The sequence below is a fragment of the Heptranchias perlo genome, chromosome 32, assembly GCF_035084215.1.
Source record: "Heptranchias perlo isolate sHepPer1 chromosome 32, sHepPer1.hap1, whole genome shotgun sequence".
NCBI lineage: Eukaryota > Metazoa > Chordata > Chondrichthyes > Hexanchiformes > Hexanchidae > Heptranchias > Heptranchias perlo.
In genome coordinates, this window is record NC_090356.1 from 503156 (window position 1) to 525957 (window position 22802).

Consider the following 22802-nt stretch of genomic DNA (forward strand, 5'->3'; position numbering starts at 1 on the left):
GGTCTTTCTCGGGGTGACAGGAGGTGACTAGTGGGGTCCCGCAGGGATCAGTGTTTGGGCCCCAGTTATTCACAATATATATCAATGATTTGGATGAGGGAACCAAATGTAATATTTCCAAGTTTGCTGATGACACAAAACTAGGTGGGATTGTGAGTTGTGAGGAGGTTGCAAAGAGGCTTCAAGGTGATTTAGACAAGTTGAGTGAGTGGGCAAATACATGGCAGATGCAGTATAATGTGGATAAATGTGAAGTTATCCACTTTGGAAGGAAAAACAGAAAGGCAGAGTATTATTTAAATGGTAATAGATTGAGGAATGTTGATGTACAAAGGGACCTGGACCTGGTGAGACCACACCTGGAGTATTGTGTGCAGTTTTGGTCTCCTTACCTAAGAAAGGATATACTTTCCATGGAGGGTGTGCAGTGAAGGTTCACCAGACTGATCCCTGGGACGGCAGACTGTCGTTTGAGGAGAGATCGGCCTGTATTCACTCGAGTTTAGAAGAATGAGAAGGGATCTCATTGAAACATATAAAATTCTGACAGGGCTAGACAGACTGGATGCAGGGAGGATGTTTCCTCTGGCTGGGGGGTCCAGGACGAGGGGTCACAGTCTCACGATATGGGGTAGGACATTTAGGACTGAGATGAGGAGAAATTTCTTCACTCAGAGAGTGGTGAACCTGTGGAATTCTCTACCACAGAAGGCTGTGGAGGCCAAGTCACTGAATATATTTAAGAAAGAGCTAGATAGATTTCTAGACACAAAAAGCATCAAGGGGTATGGGGAGAGAGCGGGAATATGGTATTGAGATAGAGGATCAGCCTTGATTATACTGAATGCCGGAGCAGGCTCGAAGGGCCGAATGGCCTACTCCTGCTCCTATTTTCTATGTTTAAACTAAATGTGAATCTTATTACTGCAGCCTGCTATCACTTTTGATGTTGGAACATGGTCCACTCCCAGAGACACTGCAGGCAGTGTAAAAATACCAAAGAGAAAGACTTTTTTCGGAGGATTTTGAAAATAGGGAGGTGGTGTTTGGGTAAGAAGGTCTAGGGAGCAGAGGCACGGTAACAAAGAGGCCACTAATGGTGAAGTGGAGAGAACGCGGATAGAGGTTAGAGAGTGGTTGTCGAGGGTTGTTTTTCAAACTGGATGCCTGTGTCCAGCGGTGTGCCTCAGGGATCGGTGCTGGGTCCGCTGTTATTTGTTATTTATATTAATGATTTGGATGAGAATTTAGGAGGCATGGTTAGTAAGTTTGCAGATGACACCAAGATTGGTGGCATTGTGGACAGTGAAGAAGGTTATCTAGGATTGCAACGGGATCTTGATAAATTGGGCCAGTGGGCCGATGAATGGCAGATGGAGTTTAATTTAGATAAATGTGAGGTGATGCATTTTGGTAGATCGAATCGGGCCAGGACCTACTCCGTTAATGGTAGGGCGTTGGGGAGAGTTATAGAACAAAGAGATCTAGGAGTACAGATTCATAGCTCCTTGAAAGTGGAGTCACAGGTGGATAGGGTGGTGAAGAAGGCATTCAGCATGCTTGGTTTCATTGGTCAGAACATTGAATGCAGGAGTTGGGATGTCTTGTTGAAGTTGTACAGGGCATTGGTGAGGCCACACTTGGAGTACTGTGTACAGTTCTGGTCACCCTATTATAGAAAGGATATTATTAAACTAGAAAGAGTGCAGAAAAGATTTACTAGGATGCTACCGGGACTTGATGGTTTGACTTACAGGGAGAGGTTAGACAGACTGGGACTTTATTCCCTGGAGAGTAGGAGGTTAAGGGGTGATCTTATAGAAGTCTATAAAATAATGAGGGGCATAGATAAGGTCGATAGTCAAAATCTTTTCCCAAAGGTAGGGGAGTCTATAACGAGGGGGCACAGATTTAAGGTGAGAGGGGAGAGATACAAAAGGATCCAGAGGGGCAATTTTTTCACTCAAAGGGTGGTGAGTGTCTGGAACGAGCTGCCAGAGGCAGTAGTAGAGGCGGGTACAATTTTGTCTTTTAAAAAGCATTTGGACAGTTACATGGGGAAGATGGGTATCGAGGGATATGGGCCAAGTGCAGGCAATTGGGACTAGCTTAGTGGTATAAACTGGGCGACATGGACATGTTGGGCCGAAGGGCCTGTTTCCATGTTGTAACTTCTATGATTCTATGATTCTATGATTCTATAAACCGGCGATGGGGTTGTGAATTGTGTGTGGAAACATTTGGTTGGAGATCACCGAGGACAAGGATCTTCAAATCAATTTGCTGGGTCATGGGAGCTATTAGAGCTTGACAAGAACACAAAGCACCGAACTTTGTGGGTGACATAGGCTTCAGTGTCCTGAGTAAGTCAAGACTCAAGACGATAAAGGTGTGCAATAAGGTTTCAACAGTGGAGAAGAGGCAAGAATAGAACCAAGCAATTTTATGGAAGTGGAAAAAGCAATCTTAGTAACTGGTCAGATTTGGGGGAATGAAGTTTAGATCAAGGTTGAGCAGTATACCAAGGTTTGTCCCCTCCAGACTTTGCCTGAGGTAGCAGTTGGGGAGATGGACTGAGCCAAACCTAGGTGTGTAGATGCTTGTAGGAGGAGGAGGATGGCTATGGTTTTGTGGACAATCAGCTGGAGAAAATGTTGCAATAAATAAGTACATTGCCATAGGTTCGGTTCATCTCATTGCACCACCTGTTACTGCATTACCATCGCCGAATCCCCACCATCAACATCCTGGGGGTCACCATTTACCAGAAACTTAACTGGACCAGCTATATAAATACTGTGGCTACGAGAGCAGGTCAGAGGCTGGGTATTCTGCGGCGAGTGACTCACCTCCTTACTCCCCAAAGCCTTTCCACCATCTACAAGGCACAAGTCAGGAGTGTGATCGAATACTCTTCACTTGCTTGGATGAGTGCAGCTCCAACAATACTCAAGAAGCTCAACACCATCCAAGGTAAAGCAGCCGGCTTGATTGGCACCCCATCCACCACCCTAAACATTCACTCCCTTCACCACCGGTGCACAGTGGCTGCAGTGTGTACCATCCACAGGATGCACTGCAGCAACTCGCCAAGGCTTCTTCGACAGCACCTCCCAAACCCGCAACCTCTACCACCTAGAAGGACAAGAGCAGCATGCACATGGGAACACCACCACCTGCACGTCACACACCATCCCGACTTGGAAATATATCGCACACCAAGTCACACACCATCCCGACTTGGAAATATATCGCCATTCCTTCATCGTCGCTGGGTCAAAATCCTGGAACTCCCTTCCTAACAGCACTGTGGGAGAACCGTCACCACATGGACTGCAGCGGTTCAAGAAGGCGGCTCACCACCACCACCTTCTCAAGGGCAATTAGGGATGGGCAATAAATGCCGGCCTCACCAGCGACGCCCACATCCCATGAACGAATAAAAAAAAACTGTCAACACATACGATGCAGTCAATTAGAACCAGGTTTTCCTGTTTAACTCTTGGTTTTTTAAAAAAGTGGCTGCAACAAGCTGAACACAAGAGGTCATGCCGAGCAATATAAATTAACCACAGTACAAGTATCATTCTCGGATTAGCTATACAAGCTGAGATACGTGTCAACCCAATCTGCTAAATAAATCTTATCTCCACAGTTATACAGCAAGTAACCCGTAAACATCATTCCTCACATCACTGATGGCAATCAGCAAAATGTCCAGGATATCAATTTAAAATCACAATTTACATTTTTCAAAGCAGACTGATCGTATTCTGCAGATGCTGCTCCCGTCTTCCCTAGAGGACAGGAACTGCAGAGTTTCCGTATCAGCCCACAATTCGATGTTGCTGTTGAATAATTAGCACGTTTGTTATTTTAATGAAGGCATTATTTTAAATGGGTTAATGCTTCCATTAAAATATCAGCTGGAGAAATCTGATACAAATGCATTAACATTTCGTGTGCTAATATTGCGAATGGTAATCTCTACGTTCTTGTGTCTGATTATCTACACTTAGCTATACAACCTTAAAGCTATTCTCAAATACAAATTCGTCCAGGGTGTTTCTAAAGAGTTTAACATGGCATTTATTGTTCCTGATGCGAGTTAATGCTAGTGGGAACACTTTTTCCCAATCTTTAGTCTTGGTTAAGGCTTTCCAATTTTGTGTTCCAGTGCGCTAATTCTCGAGTTAACTTAATCCAATTACATCCACATCACCCATGTTTTATCACCATTTTAAAGATCGGAATGATGTCCTCTTTCTATCTTTTACAATAAGAACAAGTGCTACGTCTCAGAAAACAATGACAGGGCAATTCTGAGCCCGCTCCAATACAATCAATGCCCTTTTGAAAGCAGGAGGCCTAAAATTGCACTCAAATTCCAGATTATACACGATAAAATTAACCTGTTTCAACTTATGATCAAATATGCTCAAGATGCCATCAACATAAATAATCTTGCCAGCAGCCTTGCATTTGCACAATACAGTTCAGTTAGCAGTTGATAATCACAAATTTTTTTGTCCCTTATCAAGACATCCGAACATTGACAAAAAATCAAGAGTAAATAGGGAGAAACTGTTTCCAGTGGCAGAAGGGTTGGTAACCAGAGGACATAGATTTAAGATAATTGGCAAAAGAACCGAAGAGGAGAAATTTCTTTTACGCAGTGAGTTGTTATTATCTGGAATGCACCTCCTGAAAGGATGGTGGAAGCAGATCCAATTGTAACTTTCAAAAGGGAATTGGATAAATACTTGAAAAGGAGAAATTTGCAGGGCTATGGGGAAAGAGCAGGGGAGTGGGTTTAATTGGATAGCTCTTTCAAAGAGCCGGCACAACGGCGATGGGCCGAATGGCCTCCTTCTGTACTGTATGATTCATTGTCCATACTTATCCAGCTAATCCAATTATTTAATGTGTCTGGATCTCTTTGAATGTTAATACCTCCCACATGTCACCCTTCCTTCATCGTTGCTAACAGCACTGTGGGAGTACCTTCATCACATGGACTGCAGGAGTTCAAGAAGGCGACCACCACCTTCTCAAGGACAATTAGGGATGGCCAATAAATGCTGGCCTTGCCAGCGACGTCCACATCCCATGAATGAATAAAAAAATGTATGAAAATACTGACGGCTGGGGGGGATTTGACAAGTAATTCACATCAACAGATCAAAAATAAGCAAAACTTTTTTTTGAAAAGAGCTGGTGCTTCCACTCGAGAAACAGTGGGAGCCATGTGGCGGATTCGTACCTTTGTGCTGGCCACATACATGCCCGTGGAGTTCAGCCGATGTTTGATTTGTTGCATGTTGTACACCTGCAGTAAGTCATTGCCCCCAAACTCAACGTCAGTCAGCTGCTGGTTGTGTTCGAAGAAATCAATCGGAAATGTTACCTGACTGGAGGTGCGAGTCGCTGTGAACACAGAGACAGAAGAAGCCAGTTACTGATAGGTTGGCCTCAGGATACCACCAAAGACACTTTATATAGTGCTATGAATAAACTTTCCCTTATCTGAACACTAATTCTTTTGTGCAAAATTCTAATTACCAACTGCTGGATCTACATTGATGCATTCAGCTCTGAGATTATTGCAAATCACTGGCAGGTGATTGAGATTTTTGGATTCCAAACTGCTAATTGTAAAATTAAAAATTCACAAATGAATACACACACATTTCAGAATACACCCCCGACTTTTAGGACTGGTCAGTATTTATTTATATTTATATCTAAATATGTATCTGTGAATCGAAACAAATTACACATTCGTATTCGAACTGTAAATGATTAATGTTGTCAGGAGTGCTTTTATACCACGTGTCCGGTTGCAACCAGAGCAAGTTCTGATGAAGCAGCCCACCTACATCAAACATTAATGCTACTCTCCCTTTCAAATGCTGTACATTTCCAGCAGCTTGTTTATTGCAGGAGTATGTGTAAAGGCAGAATGGCATTGGGACAGGCATTGTAATATATTACTGTACCAACTTTTATTACAAGATTGCAATATTTTGTAATTACTCCCCCTCTCAAGAATATACAGGACAGCAAATACAGCAGCTGGTAATCTCACAGTAGGAAACACCTGAAGCACAAGTCTCAGTACCAACACCAGTTTGAAATAAGATTTTAAAAAATGGCAACTATTATATGGAATTCTTAACATCCCTTGTGCTTTACTTGCCTATTGCTTTGAGTGATATGAGGGGAACTAGCCGAGAGGAGTTTGAAGGCGACAGTGCACAGGAAGTTGAAATAGCTTCAGTAGAGATAGGCAGTAATTAACTCGGGTAATTCACACCTTTTCAGTTGCGTTCATCAATTCCATTCTCTCACATTGCTGGGTTTAGTAACTCAACAAAAAAAATATCAAAAAGAACGCTAACTTCAATCCTGTATAACAGCGATTTCTAAAAGCGGTCCTCAATTCAAGCACAACAATAGGGTGATAGCAATTAAAAGCCTAGTCCAGAATACGATGTTTCTATACGTGGTACAGAGGTTTCTCATGTACAAGAATCGGCTCCCTTGAGCGTGCACGTGCTCTCACTATACTCATACTTATTCACAGTGTGTAGTAGCAGTGTTTCTCTCTCCTTTAACCTAAGCATAGTATGTCCGAGAGTAAACTCTTACTGGCAGCTGCAGCCTTACGCTTGCGGACTGGTTTCAAAATGCTGATGACGCTGCTGGGCTGCAGCGAAGGCTGTAACCAATAGGAAGTGTTCTCGACATTTGCCATGTAGATCCGCAGGCTTCCGTCCTCACACAGGAGTATCATGGTGGTCCTTTGCTGGTCGTTGCTGGCCGTGTGACGAATTGCAACCATGTCCTGGATCTAAAACATAAAGGGGGAACACAAGAACATAAAAATGGAGGAACAAGGAAAGCTCATTCACACCCCTTATGCGAAGTGTCGGTTTAGTTCCCAATCTGGCCATTTTCATCCTTTCCTCATCTCTCCACTGTTTACTGCATTAATCAAAATTTCCCTTTGAATGTTTCAACTGAATTTGCTCCAACTGACTGTCAACTCTGTTATTCTTCAAGTTCACTGTATGTTTTCTTTCATTTATAATAAATTGCCTCCTTTAGTTCTCTACATCAATTTCTAAGTTCTAAATTTGAGACCTTCCCCAATCTACTCTCCAATGGGAATAGGCAAGTTCCCTCAGCCCACTCTCTGAAACCCGCGACTGTTTTTGTTGCCCTTCTCAGAACCTTTCCAGTATCTATAATCTTTTCCAAAATAGCACATAGATAATCCATTAGCGCTCTAACTAATAGGAACATAGGAACAGGAGAAGGCCATTCAGCCCCTCGTGCCTACTCCACCATTTGATAAGATCATGGCTGATCTGTGATCTAACTCCATATACCCGCCTTTGGCCCATATCACTTTATACCTTTGGTTGCCAAAAAGCTATCGATCTCAGATTTAAATTTAGCAAGAATCAATTGCCATTTGCGGAAGAGAGCTCCAAACTTCTACAACCCTTTGTGTGTAGAAATGTTTTCTAATCTCACTCCTAATTTTTAAGACTGTGCCCCCTACTCCTAAAATCCCCAACCAGCGGAAATAGTTTCTCTCGATCCACCCTACCTGTTCCCCTTAATATCTTATAAACTTCGATCAGATCACCCCTTGACCTTCGAAACTCTAGAGAATACAACCCAATTTGTGTAATCTCTCCTCGTAACTTAACCCTTGAAGTCCGGGTATCATTCTAGTAAACCTACGCTGCACTCCCTCCAAGGCCAATATGTCCTTCCGAAGGTGCGGTGTCCAGAACTGCTCACAGTACTCCAGGTGCGGTCTAACCAGGGTTTTGTATAGCTGCAGCATAACTTCTGCCCCCTTGTACTCCAGTCCTCTAGATATAAAGGCCAGCATTCCATTTGTCTTCTTGATTATTTTCTGCACCTGTTCATGACACTTCAATGATCTATGTACCTGTACCCCTAAGTCCCTTTGGACATCCACTGTTTTTAACTTTTTACCATTTGGAAAGTACCCTGTTCTATCCTTTTTTGATCCAAAGTGGATGACCTCACATTTGCCTACATTGAATTCCATTTGCCACAGTTTTGCCCATTCACCTAATCTATCAATATCCCTTTGTAATTTTATGTTTTCATCTACACTGCTTACAATGCCACCAATCTTTGTGTCATCGGCAAACTTAGATATGAGACTTTCTATGCCTTCATCTAAGTCGTTAATAAATATTGTGAATAATTGAGGCCCCAAGACAGATCCCTGCAGGACTCCACTAGTCACATCCTGCCAATGTGAGTCCCTACCCATTACCCCTACTCTCTGTCGCCTTTCGCTCAGCCAACTTCCTAACCAAGTCCGTACTTTTCCCTCGATTCCATGGGCTTCTATCTTAGCTAATAGTCTCTTATGTGGGACCTTATCAAATGCCTTCTGGAAGTCCATATAAATAACATCCATTGACATTCCCCTGTCCACTACTTTACTCACCTCTTCAAAAAATTCAATCAGGTTTGTCAGGCACGACCTACCTTTCACAAATCCATGCTGGCTCTCTCTGATTAACTGAAAATTTTCGAGGTGTTCAGTCACCCTATCCTTAATTATAGACTCCAGCATTTTTCCCAAAGCAGATGTTAGGCTAACTGGTCTATAATTTCCTGGTTTCCTTCTCTCTCCTTTCTTAAAAAGCGGAGTGACATGTGCAATTTTCCAATCTAGAGGGACAGTTCCTGAATCTAGAGAACTTTGAAAGATTATAGTTATAATCATACAGTGATACAGCACAGGAGGAGGCCATTCGGCCCATCGTGCCTGTGCCGGCTCTTTGAAAGAGCTATCCAATTAGTCCCATTCCCCTGCTCTTTCCCCATAGCCCTGCAAATTTTCCCCTTCCAGTATTTATCCAATTCCCTTTTGAAAGTTATTATTGAATCTGCTTCCACCGACATAGAATTTATAATGGAAATATAAAAATAAGTACAGAATGTATGACTTTAAAACGGGACTGAATTACATCAGTGCGCTCTGGTCCAGTTATAACCAATTACACTCCACTCTCTAATCCCGTTCCATCTGAAGCCTGCACCTTGTCTTGACTCACTCAGGAGGTCAATTTGTTGTGACACAAGATTTTGGTTGTCATGCAATCAAATTAAACACTTGGGAAACTTTAATTTATTTGATGTTGATGACAAGATTGGGGAAAGACTTGTTTTGAGAGGTTGGATTAACCATACAAATAGCAGTTATGTTTCTGGGCTATTTGTGGTTGTTCACACAACTCTCTCTTCCACTTCCTCCCGCACCCTTCCCCACTCCACGTTAAGCCCAATTCCCTCCTCTCCCCGCCCCCCATGTTAAGCCCAATTCCCCCCTCTCCCTGCCTGCCATATAAAGCCCAATTCTCCCCACCCGCCATGTTAAGCCCAATTTCCCCCTCTCCCCACCCCCCATGTTAAGCCCAATCCCCCAGGTTTCCATCAATGAAGCTGTTGACCCAACAAGAAGAATTGTCCAGGTCGACTTTGACTATTGAGAGCGTCAGTTCTGCCTCAGAGTTTGTGAGCTCCAGGTCCCACTCCCAAGACCTGAGGGATCGCTGCATTGTCAGAGAGGCTGTACATTGAGTGAGACATTAAACCGAAGCTCCCTCTGTCTGTCCTCGGTAGTTTGGACGGACGTTAAAGATCTCCAAGTCTCCCAGCCAGTATCCATCCCCTTACCCGAAAAATGAACTGGAAATTCACCTGCTGGATTGTCTGAAAAATGGTTGCTGTGTTTGCCTAGAAATCACATTCAAAGTAACTGATTGTACATCGTGTGCTTTGGGATGTTTCTGAGAGGTCTGATAAAGCGCTAGATAAATGTCTGGTCCTCCCCCTCCCCCCCGCCCGCCCGCACCACCCCCACCCAGAGTCTATGGCAAAAGTCTCTACTCCACGGGGCCAGATCCTCGGAGATTAAGAAACTAACCACATGGGGCAATCAATCATGGTCTATGAAATGTCGAGCACCCCTGCCTGTTGATTGGACCATCGTGTGTCCTGCCAAGTTGAAAACAAACAGGGCAGCGTATTTTGTGACCACCGAGCAGTCCCTGCTGTCATTCACCAGCCTCCAGATCGGAACAAACTCGTCAGCTGATATGTGATGGGAGGCGTATATCGACTTGTAGCAACAGCGACTGAAGTGAAAGCAGGGTCGCCCGGACATCTTTGAAGTGTGCGTCGGCCACACGCCCACCTTCTTGGCGCAGATCCCAACAAAGACGTCTTCAATGGTGAGCAGCGGAAGGGAGAGTGCTGCCATATAGACCTTGTAAGCAACGTCCTTGGACACGACGTAAGAGGTTCCACTGCAGTAGTTGGGGTAGATCTTTCCCGGGTACACTGATTCAGGGATGTAGTACAGGCTGCTGGAGTTTCGAAACGCCCTGACTTTCCTGTGCACTCGACCCAGGTACAGGTCCTCTTGCCCTTCACCCAGCCCTATCAGGTGCCCCACCAGGTTGTGATAGTTCAAGAAAACGTCATCGTCGACTTTCAGGAGGTACTGCGCACTTGGGCAGTAGGTGCTGAACCAACGCATAATCATGATGGTTTTGTGGGTGAGGTTGAGGTAAGTGTCAACAAAGAGTCCTTGCACCAAGTCCTGGTACCGCTCCGATTCCTCACCGATCAGCTCCTGCTCCTCCTCGGACTCGGGGACTCCCACCGCGAAAAGCGTCCGGACCACACGGCCTTGCACCTCCGTCACTGAGACCCAGCTACTCCTGATGGCCCGCCGGCTTTGGAAATGAGCCGGTTTGCTGGCTACGAAACCCAGCAGGAAGACCGGGGACCCATGGCATGCTCTCGGGTTGGACACCCGGTAGAATCTTGAGGCTTCCCGCTCGAGGGTCTCCCTGTTGAAGTTTGCCACCTCCCTCCTGGTCTGGGAGAAGCTCTGGGCATCGAAGGGATTGGGGGAGGGTCGCAGAACCCATTCTTCTATATACCCGGCGGAGAAGACAATCAGGACCAGGACAAAGGCAGCCAACAAAAGCAACAGTTTCGGCAAACACCTCGACACTCGCCGTTTACTGGAAGAGAGTTGCATGACGGTGATGGGTGTGGTGTAGACAGCGGCCTGACCAGTACAGGAAACGGCAGGCGTGTGAAGAGGGAGCTGTTAGTCCATCCCAGGGATACCCGAAGCATTTCCAGCCGCTCTATCGCACATCCGTTTTAGCTGCAATGGGCCGCACTGTCCCGGGACAGGGAGCAGACGCTCGATGGAGAAGCTGCAGCCGGGAGACGGAGCGGAGCGAAGCCTGACCACAGACGGGGGACCCTGGGCAGATCCCCGCGAAGCCCATAAGGTGGTGGGCAGCGGCCAAGGGTCGGATCCCGGCCCCTGGTTATCAGAGACTCGGAGCGGCTGCCGGAAGACAATTCAAACCCCGCAGGCACTGCGATCCGATCGAGACTCAGTTTAAATGTCAATATTATTTCCTTATTCTATGGTGATACTCACATACCCAGCAGCTTAAGACCTTTACAATGACATTGAGGCTACACTTTTAATCAAAATAAAAACTGAACACTAGAAATCTGAAGTAAAATTAGAAAATGCTGGAGATGCAAAGTAGATCACTCAACATCTGGAAAGAAGAGATTTTTCTTTTTCGTTCACTACTTTTCCCCATTTCCCTTGTGCCCTGAAGCAGTGCACTCTTTAGTCTCTCTCTTTATCTCTATCATTGCACCAATCATTTGCACGTTAAGTCAAAAGAAGCCTTTTTATAAACTGTCCAAAGTAATGAAGAACCACAAGCAGAGGTCACAAGTACTATAAAAAGCGGCAGCTGGTGAATATAATACCCTAACTTCATTTTACAGTTGTAATGAAAGGTCTCCACCTGAAATGTGAACCTGAGCACCAGTTGCCTTCACATAAGTTGTCAATATGTGCCTGTTTGACAGTGAGTGCTAACAAACTGTTTGGTCGCAGGGGCATCTCAGGCAATCCTGATCCCATGCTTGCTGACATTCACACGTGCACTTTCCAGCAAGCGTCACTGGACAGTGTTCAGGAACAGGAACCTTGACTGATTGTCCCCTTCCAAATCCAGGATTCCTAAGGTAAGTTATGGCACTCCCATCAGGGATCAAACCTTACATATTCCTGCTCTGTATGGCTCAGTTGCTCACTGGATAAAAGTGAGTCATTGGGGAAACATTGAAAGGACAGGTTAACATTTCAGATGGAGACCTTTCATTAGAATGGCAAGAGAAAAGATAGTTTAATGTTTCAAATGGGCCATTTCATCAGGGCCAGCATGGGCCGGCAGGAGAAGCCACTTCAAATGACTGCCCAAAATAATGAAGAAAGGGGAGAATCTCAATTGAAAGTCACAAGTACAGAAATGCTAAGTACTATTACTTATGTCTTCACAAAGGAGGACACAAATAACCTCCCAGAAATGTTAGGGAACCAAGGGTCTAGTGAGAGGGAGGAACTGAAGGAAACCAGTATTAGTAAAAAAAAGTGCTAGGGAAATTAATGGGGCTAAAGGCTGACAAATCCCCAGGGCCTGATAATCTACATCCCAGAGTACTAAAGGAAGTGGCCATGGAAATAGTGGATGCATTGGTGATCATCTTCCAAAATTCTATAGACTCTGGAACAGTTCCTACAGATTGGAGGGTGGCAAATGTAACCCCACTATTTAAAAAAGGAGGGAGAGAAAAAAACAGGGAATTACAGACCAGTTAGCCTAACATCAGTAGTGGGGAAAATGCTAGAGTCTATTATAAAGGATGTGATAACAGAACACTTGGATGGCATTAACGGGATTGGACAAAGTCAGCATGGGTTTATGAAAGGGAAATCATGCTTAACAAATCTACTGGAGTTTTTTTGAGGAGGTAACTAGTAGAATAGATAGGGGAGAACCAGTGGATGTGCTGTACTTGTATTTTCAGAAGGCTTTTGATAAGGTCCCACACAAGAGGTTAGTGTGCAAAATTAAAGCACATGGGATTGGGGGGAATATACTGGCATGGACTGAGAATTGGTTGACAGGCAGGAAACAGAGAGTAGGAATAAACAGGTCTTTTTCCGGGTGGCAGGCAGTGACTAGTGGGGTGCCGCAGGGATCAGTGCTTGGGTCCCAGCTATTCACAATATATATCAATGATGTGGATGAGGGAACTAAGTGTAATATTTCCAAGTTTGCAGACAACACAAAGCTGGGGTGGAATGTGAGCTGTGAGGAGGATGCAAAGAGGGTCCAATGTGATTTAGACAAGTTGGGTGAGTGGGCAAGAACATGGCAGATGTAGTATAACGTGAATAAATGTGAGGTTATCCACTTTGGTTGTAAAAACAGAAAGGCAGATTATTATCTGAATGGTGATAGATTGGGAAAAGGGGAGGTGCAACAAGACCTGGGTGCCCTTGTACACCAGTCGCTGAAAGCGAGCATTCAGGTGCAGCAAGCAGTTAGGAAGGCGAATGATATGATGGCCTTCATTGCAAGAGGATTTGAGTACAGGAGCAGAGATGTCTTACTGCAGATGTACAGGGCCTTGGTGAGACCACATCTGGAGTATTGTGTGCAGTTTTGGTCTCCTTATCTGAGGAAGGATGTCCTTGCCATGGAGGGAGTGCAACGAAGGTTTACCACACTGATTCCTGGGGTGGCAGGACTGATGTATGAGGAGAGATTGGATCGACTTGGCCTATATTCACTAGAGTTTAGAAGAATGAGAGGTGGTCTCATCGAAACATATAAAATTCTAACAGGACTAGACAGACAAGATGCAGGGAGGATGTCCCCGATGGCTGGGAGTCCAGAACCAGGGGTCACAGTCTCAGGATACGGGGTCTGTCATTTAGAACCGAGATGAGGAGAAATTTCTTCACTCAGAGGGTGGTGAACCTGTGAAATTCTCTACCACAGAAGGCAGTAAAGGCCAAGTCATTAAATATATTCAAGAAGGAGATAGATATATTTCTTAATGCTAAAGGGATCAAGGGATATGGGGAAAAAGCGGGAACAGGGTACTGAGTTAGACGAGCAGCTATGATCATTTTGAATGATGGAGCAGGCCCGAAGGGCTGAATGGCCTACTCTTGCTCCTATTTTCAATGTTTCTATGTTATGTCACCATTAGTTCTTTTGCCAATCACCTTAAATCTATGTCCTTTGGTTCCTGACCCTTCTGCCAATAGGAACAGTTTCTCTCTATCTACTCTGTCTGGACGCTTCATGATTTTAAATACCTCTATCACACCTCCTCGCAACCTTCTCTGTTCCAAGGAGACCAACCGCAGCTTCTCCAGTCTATCCACGTAACTGAAGTCCCTCATCCCTGGAATCATTCTAGTAAATCTCTTCTGCACCCTCGCTAAGACCTTCAGATCTTCCCTGAAGTACGGTGCCCAAAACTGGACACAATACTCCAGCTGTGGCCAAACCAGTGTTTTATAAAAGGTTCCAAATGAATGATTCAGAGCAAGTCTACAATTGGTAACGCTAATAAAAAGGATGAATTCATATCCCAGTCCTTTCCTGCATCAATTCATTGAAGAACCGTATTCCCCAAGACAGTGACTGACCTTGGCTTTGGCTGGTAGGGTTTTGATCTCCTGGATGAGGAAGGTGTCTGGTTTGACCATGATGACTAGCGGAATTCCAGTGGTCTGTTGGACACAGCAGACTAGGCCAGGATGGTTCATCACCTCTGACCACTGGCACAGGGCAGGAACAGTCTTTGCACTGCCACCGTTGGAACTGCAGAGAGAAAATAAAGGAATGCAAACATGAACAGGTGAATCATACAGATAGAGGGGAGGCACGGGGCAGGGCGGGGAGAGACGAGACGAGTCGAGAGGAGAGGGGTGAGGAGAGACGGAAGAAATAGGATACATTTGGTGTAAGAGTCTGACACCCACAGCTGTCTGCATCTTAATCTTCCAAGGCCCAGAATACGATTGCTGTAAGCATCTGCGTAGAGAACAGATAAGTTGACGTTTTTGGACCCTGTTCTGATAAAGATTCTGCACCTTAAACTTTAACCTGCCTGTTCTCTCCGTAGATGCTTTCTGACCTGAATGTTTCCAGCATTTTATGTTTTTGTTTCAGATTTCCAGTATTTATTTTTGCTTTTTGTGACCATTTTGTAAACCAGTCTCTGCTGGGGCATTTAGTTTCTTGCTAATTAATTTTAATCATCTAATGTTAGTCACGCAGAGTCAAACAGCAGGTTCCTCTAAGCTGAGAAGAGCCCAATTTTTGAAAAGCTGCACTACTGCTGGAACAGCCATTTGCTGCATACCTCCTGTGTGACAGACCCTAGGTATCACTCACCTCTTCAGGTTGATTGGAAAAAGATGTTGCACATCCAGTGTGGTGCGACTTAACATGGCACCAAAGGACTTGCCTTGACTGTAACTAAAAAATAGCATCTGCAGAACATGGGAGTAATAGACAGAGACTCCGCCACCAGCAATCTGCCCATTACTGTCCTAGAAAGAAAAAAAGGGGAAAGAATGATGTCCAGGTGTGTACATGGACAGAATACATTTACACAACAATCCAAACCATGGGCTAAAACACTAAGTATTTTAACATTTGCCTCTGGGATTTTGGGGTGCAGTTATCATACCCATATGATTCTTATGTGGCCTAAGAAGTGACCCAGCAAGCCAGTTAAATCACCATCTCCTCAGGGCAACTGGGAACGGGCAATAAATGCCAGCTTTGCCCACAACCCGAGAAGGAAATAAAACATTTCTCTAACTCTGAGCACTAGCGTACGAAAACAGGCCTTTCAGCCGAACCAATCTGTGTTGGTGTTTATCCTCCACACAAGCAGTATCCCAATCCCATGTGCCCGCCCTGTTCCCAGATCACTCTATTCCCCCTTTCCTAGAGCCTGCCTGGAGAAATTAATGGGACTAAAAGCCTACATCCTATGGTTCTAAAAGAGGTGGCTGCAGAGGTAGTGGATGCATTGGTTGTGATCTCCCAAAATTCCCTAGATTCTAGAATGGTCTCAGTGGATTGGAAGGTAGCAAATTTAACACCGCTATTCAAGAAAGGAGGGAGAGAGAAAACAGGGAACTACAGGCCAGTTAGCCGGACATCAGTAATCGGGAAAAAACTGGAATCTATTATTAAAGACGTGGTAACAGGGCACTTAGAAAATCATTAGATGATTAGGCAGAATCAACATTGTTTTATGAAAGGGAAATCGTGTTTGACAAATCTACTGGGAGTTTTTTGTGTATGTAACTAGCAAGGTAGATAAAGGGGAACCAGTGGATGGAGTATATTTGGATATTCAAAAGGCATTCGATAAGGAGCCGCAAGGAACAGTACTTGAGCCTCAACTATTTACAATCTATATTAATGATTTAGATGAAGGGACAGTGTGTAATGTATCCAAGTTTGCTGACAATACAAAGCTAGGTGGGAAAGTAAGCTGTGAGGAGGACACAGAGAGTCTGGAAAGGAATATAGACAGGTTAAGTGAGTAGGAAAGAAGGTGGCAGATGGAGTATAATGTGGGGAAATGTGAGGTTATTCACTTTGGTAGGAAGAATAGAAAAACAGAATATTTTTTGAATGGTGAGAAACTATTAAATGTTGGTGTTCAGAGGGACTTGGGTGTCCTTGTATATGAAACGCAAAAAGTTAACATGCAGGTACAGCAAGCAATTAGGAAGGCAAAAGGCATGTTGGCCTTTACTGCAAGGGAGTTGGAGTACAAGAGTAAGGAAGTCTTGCTGCAATTATACAGGGCTTTGGTGGCACCACACCTGGAGTACTATGTACAGTTTTGGTCTCCTTACCCAAGGCCACAGCTATCGTAGTCTGACTATGAACTGAGCAACCTGCAGAACAGATTGCTTCTACGGGTGATTTCTAGATTAAAGACGACATATGGTTAATGAAGTAACCAATAGCCACTAAGCAGAACTGCACCTAGAATAGGATTATTATTAGATGTTTACGAACATCCAATAATAATTAGATATTAGAGGTCTTGGCAGGGTGGATGCTGAGAGTCTAGAACTAGAGGGCATAGTCTCAGGATAAGGGGTCGGACATTTAGGACTGAGATGAGGAGGAATTTCTTCACTCAGCGGGTTGTGAATCTTTGGAATTCTCTACCCAGAGGGCTGTGGATGCTCAGTCGTTGAGTAAATTCAAGACTGAGATCGCTAAGACTTTTGGACACTAAGGGAAATGGGGATCAGGTGGGAAAGTGGAGTTGAGGTCGAAGATCAGCTGTAATCTTATTGAATGGCGGAGCAGGCTCGAGAGGCCATATGGCCTACTCCTGGCTCCTATTTCATATGTTCTTATAAGCACCTGGACTAGGATTATTATTAAGTGTATACGATAAGCTCCCTCCTTCATCAAATTTGATGTTTTCAGTGCGTAGAGATATGGAAAATACCACACACCCCATAATTTCACAGTTTGTGGTGCTTGAGAAGCCAGTTAAGACTCTATAAATTTCCTACGTTACAACAGTGACTACACTTCAAAAGTATTTAATTGGCTGTGAAGCATCTTGGGACGCCCTGAGGGCATGAAAAGCGCAATATAAATGCTTGTCTTTCTTGCTTTAAGGACTGAGTACTCAGAACAGCTTGAACTGGTAGACTGAGCAGCAAAATACTGGAGCCTTTTTTAAATTTGTTATTAGGATATCGGCGACAATGGCAAGGCAGTGTTTACTGCCCATCCCAGTTGCTCTGAGGGCATTAAGTGTCAACCACAGTGTGCGAGTGGAGTCACATGGTCAGACCAGGTAGGGGTGGGGCACGTTCTTTTCCTTGCCAGCCCTAAAATACCAGATTTATTGAATTCAACTTCATAACCTCTGGGTTGCATGTCCAATACCTTCACCACCAGGTTACTGCACCCTCAGACAACCCAAGTTTAATTCCTAGCTAAGTCATTCTAACAGCTGAGTTTCATTGCTTTCCTGTAAGCCTGTTCTATGAGATTGAAGAGACCTCTGGAGAAGGAAAGGGCAGCAGGATCAGTCTCAGCCTCCAATCGGGTCATCGCTAAACAGAAACTGGAAAATGTTCAATTTAGATAAAGATGACATATGAACAGTACTGTGTGCAAATGTGTTAATTTTTCCACAAACCTTCAGATCCTCATGCGTGATTTCAAGCACATTGGTGACGTAGAACGGTCCGTGCTGAGCACTGCTCGCTTCCTCCATCACTTGGGTATAGATATAACCAGCCGAAGACATGATAACAATAATACTCTTCCCTTCCTCATTGAACAGAAATGTGGTGTCACGGATCTTCGAGCTCGGCAAAAGGAAATAGTACATTGGACTCAAGGCATCAGTGGACAAGTCATAAACCTACGAGCAGAGAATTGAGAACACAATCTGTGAAGGAGCTTCACTATGCACCTCGCTTTTTATCTGTTAATAATGTTCTGCAGCAGCAGCTTGAGTTGCTACGGCCACATGAAATCTCCCACTTCAATTTAAAGCAATTTTGAAATGAGAACAAAAAACAGTTTCGCCTCACTGCGGTTTAAGGGGTGTTGAGCCAACATGGGGTCCGACAAGTCCCTTTAAGGACACTTATTTTCTGAAATTATATATGTCCTTAATATCACATTTCTTACAGATCATGGTAAATCATTACCTTACAAGGGGATACAGTTTTGGTACAATGCTGCCACTCCAGGCAACAAATATAACACCTCCCCATGGGTTGTGAGTGGTACAGCAAACGGGACATCACCCTGGTCTCTCTGGGACCTGGGTTCAAATGCAGTGTGAAAGTGTCTTCACTTAAAGCTACAAGATTCTTGAAAGAAATGAGTTGGAGCAGCCACACCCAGTTCTTGGGTTGCCTGCAGCAAATTAACTTCCCATTAATTCAATGTAAGGACAGCTAGTGTGGACGATAGAAGAATTCAGGGACATGGTGGGGGGGGTGTTCTTCTGACCGTGGAGTGCACAGAAGTGGTTTATCCTGAATGTATCCCATGCTATACTTGACCCGAGAGCATCTGAAGCAGACTGTGGGTGGCAAAAAGTAGAAAAGTTCCATTCTCCAGCTGTGACATCCCTCGCTGTAACAATGGCAACATTTACGAGAATGGCATGAATGTGGCTTTGCAGCCAGATACATATCTCCATTTTGAAGTGGGATGGAAGATGGTGTTGGAAGAGAAATGTGGACCAGCTAAAACTTTATCACCTGCTACCCTAACCTTACCTTGACAAAATCTGCTGTTATAATCGCAAGCTCTGTCTGTGACCCTGGCAGCCACACTGCTTTAATGATGAAGTTACCAGTGGCGAGTTGTGGATGGAGAACAAGGTGATCGGAAACTGATCCTGAACTGCTGAATGTCAAAACGTGACAATCCTAGAAAACAAGGCAGGTACATGTTATGTTATCACATTCTAAAATAACTTTTTTTTAAAAATTTGTTCATGGGATGTGGGCATCGCGGGCAAGGCCCAGTATTTATTGCCCATCCCTAATTGCCCTCGAGAAGGTGGTGGTAAGCCGGCTTCACGAACCGCTGCAGTCCGTGTGGTGAAGGTTCTCCCACAGTGCTGTTAGGAAGGGAGTTCCAGGATTTTGACCCAGCAACGATGAAGGAACGGCGATATATTTCCAAGTCGGGATGGTGTGAGACTTGGAGGGGAACGTGCAGGTGGTGTTGTTCCCTTGTGCCTGCTGCCCTCGTCCTTCTAGATGGTAGAAGTCGCAGGTTTGGGAGGTGCTGTCGAAGCAGCCTTGGCGAGTTGCTGCAGTGCATCTTGTAGATGGTACACACTGCAGCCACAGTGCGCTAATGGTGAAGGGAGTGAATGTTTAGGGTGGTGGATGGGGTGCCAATCTAGCGGGCTGCTTTGTCCTGGATGGTGTCGAGCTTCTTGAGTATTGTTGGAGCTGCTCTCATCCAGGCAAGCGGAGAACAGTTTGGCTAGAGGCCTGGCTAGTTCTGGAGCACAAGTCTTCAGCACTACAGCCGGGATGTTGTCGGGGCCCATAGCCTTTGTTGTATCCAGTGCACTCAGCCGTTTCTTGATATCACGTGGAGTGAATCGAATTGGCTGAAGACTGGCTTCTGTGATGGTGGGGATATTGGGAGGAGGCCGAGATGGATCATCCACTCAGCACTTCTGGCTGAAGATGGTTGCAAACGCTTCAGCCTTGTCTTTTGCACTCACGTGCTGGACTCTGCCATCATTGATAGGGATGTTTACAGAGCCTCCTCCTCCCGTTAGTTGTTTAATTGTCCACCACCATTCACGACTGGATGCGGCAGGACTGCAGAGCTTTGATCTGATCCGTTGGTTGTGGAATCGCTTAGCTCTGTCTATAGCACGCTGCTTCCACTGTTTAACATGCATGTAGTCCTGAGTTGTAGCTTCACCAGGTTGGCATCTCATTTTTAGGTACGCCTGGTGCTGCTCCTGGCATGCTCTTCTACACTCCTCATTGAACCAGGGTTGATTCCCTGGCTTGTTGGTAATGGTAGAGTGAGGAATATGCCGGGCCATGAGGTTAGATTGTACTGGAATACAAATCTGCTGCTGCTGATGGCCCACAGCGCCTCATGGATGCCCAGTTTTGAGCTGCTAGATCTGTTCTGAATCTATCCCATTTAGCACGGTGATAGTGCCACACAACACGTTGGATGGTGTCCTCAGTGTGAAGACGGGACTTCATCTCCACGAGGACTGTGCGGTGGTCACTCCTACCACTACTGTCATGGACAGATGCATCTGCGACAGGTAGATTGGTGCGGACGAGGTCAAGTAGATTTTTCCCTCGTGTTGGTTCGCTCACCACCTGCTGCAGGCCCAGTCTGGCAGCTATGTCCTTCAGGACTCGGCCAGCTTGGTCAGTCGTGGTGCTACCGAGCCACTCTTGGTGATGGACATTGAAGTCCCCCACCCAGAGTACATTTTGTGCCCTTGCTACCCTCAGTGCTTCCTCCAAGTGGTGCTCAACATGGAGGAGGACTAATTCGTCAGCTGAGGGAGGGCTGTAGGTGGTAATCAGCAGGAGGTTTCCTTGCCCATGTTTGACTTGATGCCATGAGATTTCATGGGGTCCGGAGTCAATGTTGAGGACTCCCAGGGCCACTCCCTCCTGACTGTATATCACTGTACCGCCACCTCTGGTGGGTCTGTCCTGCCGGTGGGACAGGACATACCCAGGGATGGTGATGGAAAAGTCTGGGACGTTGGCTGAAAGGTATGATTCTGTGAGTATGGCTATGTCAGGCTGTTGCTTGACTAGTCTGTGGGACAGCTCTCCCAATTTTGGCACAAGTATACCAGATGTTAGTGAGGAGGACTTTGCAGGCTCAACTGGGCTTGGTTTGCCGTTGTCATGTCCGGTGCCTAGTGGTCCGATGTCCGGTTTTATTCTTATTATTAGTTTCGTAGCGTGATTTTATAACTGAGTGGCTTGCTAGGCCATTTCAGAGGGCGATTAAGAATCAACCACATTGCTGTGGGTCTGGAGTCACATATAGGCTAGACCGGGTAAGAACGGCAGGTTTCCTTCCCTAAAGGGCATTAGTGAACCAGATGGGTTTTTACGACAATCCGGTAGTATCATGGCCACCATTACCAATACTAGTTTTTTTTTATCCCAGAATTTAATTTAATTAATTGAATTTAAATTCGCCAGCTGCCGTGGTGGGATTTGAACTCATGGCTCTGGATTATTAGTCCAGTAACATAATACTTCCTCTCTCACTAAGTTTATCCCATCCAATATTTCACATTCCTCCTCAACTACAACGTCTGCATGGTGGCTAAGGCAAACGTAGGTCCCCTAGAGGATGAGACCGGGAAATTAATGGTGGGAAACATGGAGATGGCAAAATGCTGAACAAATATTTTGTTTCAGTCTTTACGGTAGAGGACACTAAGAATATCCCAACAGGGGGCTCTAGGTGGGGGGAGGAGCTGAATACGATTAAAATCACTAAGGAATTGGTACTCAGTAAATTAATGGGACTCAAGGCGGATAAATCCCCTGGACCTGATGGCTTACATCCGAGGGTCTTGAGGGAAGTGGCAGTAGGGATTGTGGATGCTTTGGTAATAATTTTCCAAAATTCTCTGGACTCGGCAAAGGTCCCGGCAGATTGGAAAACTGCTAATGTAACACCCTTATTTAAAAAGGGTAGTAGGCAGAAGGCTGGAAATTATAGACCAGTTAGCCTAACATCTGTGGTGGGTAAAATTTTGGAGTCTATTATCAAGGAGACAGTAGCGGAACATTTGGATAAACATAATTTAATAGGACAAAGTGTATTTAGACTTCCAGAAGGCATTCGACAAGGTGCCACATAAAAGATTATTGCTCAAGATAAAGAATCACTGGATTGGGGGTAATATTCTGGCATGGGTGGAGGATTGGTTATCTAACAGGAAGCAGAGAGTTGGGATAAATGGTTCATTCTCGGACTGGCAACCAGTAGCCAGTGGTGTTCCGCAGGGGTCGGTGCTGGGTCCCCAACTCTTTACAATCTATATTAACGATTTGGAGGAGGGAACCGAGTGTAACATATCAACGTTTTCAGATGATACAAAGATGGGAGGGAAAGTAGAGAGTGAGGAGGACATAAAAAACCTACAGGGGGATATAGACAGGCTGGGTGAGTGGGCGGAGATTTGGCAGATGCAATACAATATTGGAAAATGTAAGGTTATGCACTTTGGCAGGAAAAATCAGAGAGCAAGTTATTATCTTAATGGCAAGAAACTGG

The 22802-nt window shown here is 45.0% G+C and overlaps 2 protein-coding genes across 3 annotated transcripts in view; both read right to left on the reverse strand.

Annotated features, from left to right (window-relative positions):
- ubr4 (ubiquitin protein ligase E3 component n-recognin 4) overlaps positions 1-22802 on the reverse strand; it is a 266230-nt gene that overhangs the window by 127097 nt on the left and 116331 nt on the right. For both annotated transcript variants that reach the window (XM_067970130.1, XM_067970129.1), the window contains exons 42-47: positions 19274-19426; positions 18175-18402; positions 15372-15529; positions 14621-14795; positions 6652-6853; positions 5264-5427 (exon numbers count right to left, since the gene is read on the reverse strand). In XM_067970130.1, the coding sequence (XP_067826231.1) occupies positions 5264-5427; positions 6652-6853; positions 14621-14795; positions 15372-15529; positions 18175-18402; positions 19274-19426 (1080 nt within the window). The remainder of the gene's footprint in view (positions 1-5263; positions 5428-6651; positions 6854-14620; positions 14796-15371; positions 15530-18174; positions 18403-19273; positions 19427-22802) is intronic.
- Positions 10001-11113, reverse strand: LOC137300880 (beta-1,3-galactosyltransferase 9-like). Its single transcript, XM_067970128.1, has one exon. It carries the CDS (start codon positions 11111-11113, stop codon positions 10001-10003), a length of 1113 nt encoding a protein of 370 aa, XP_067826229.1.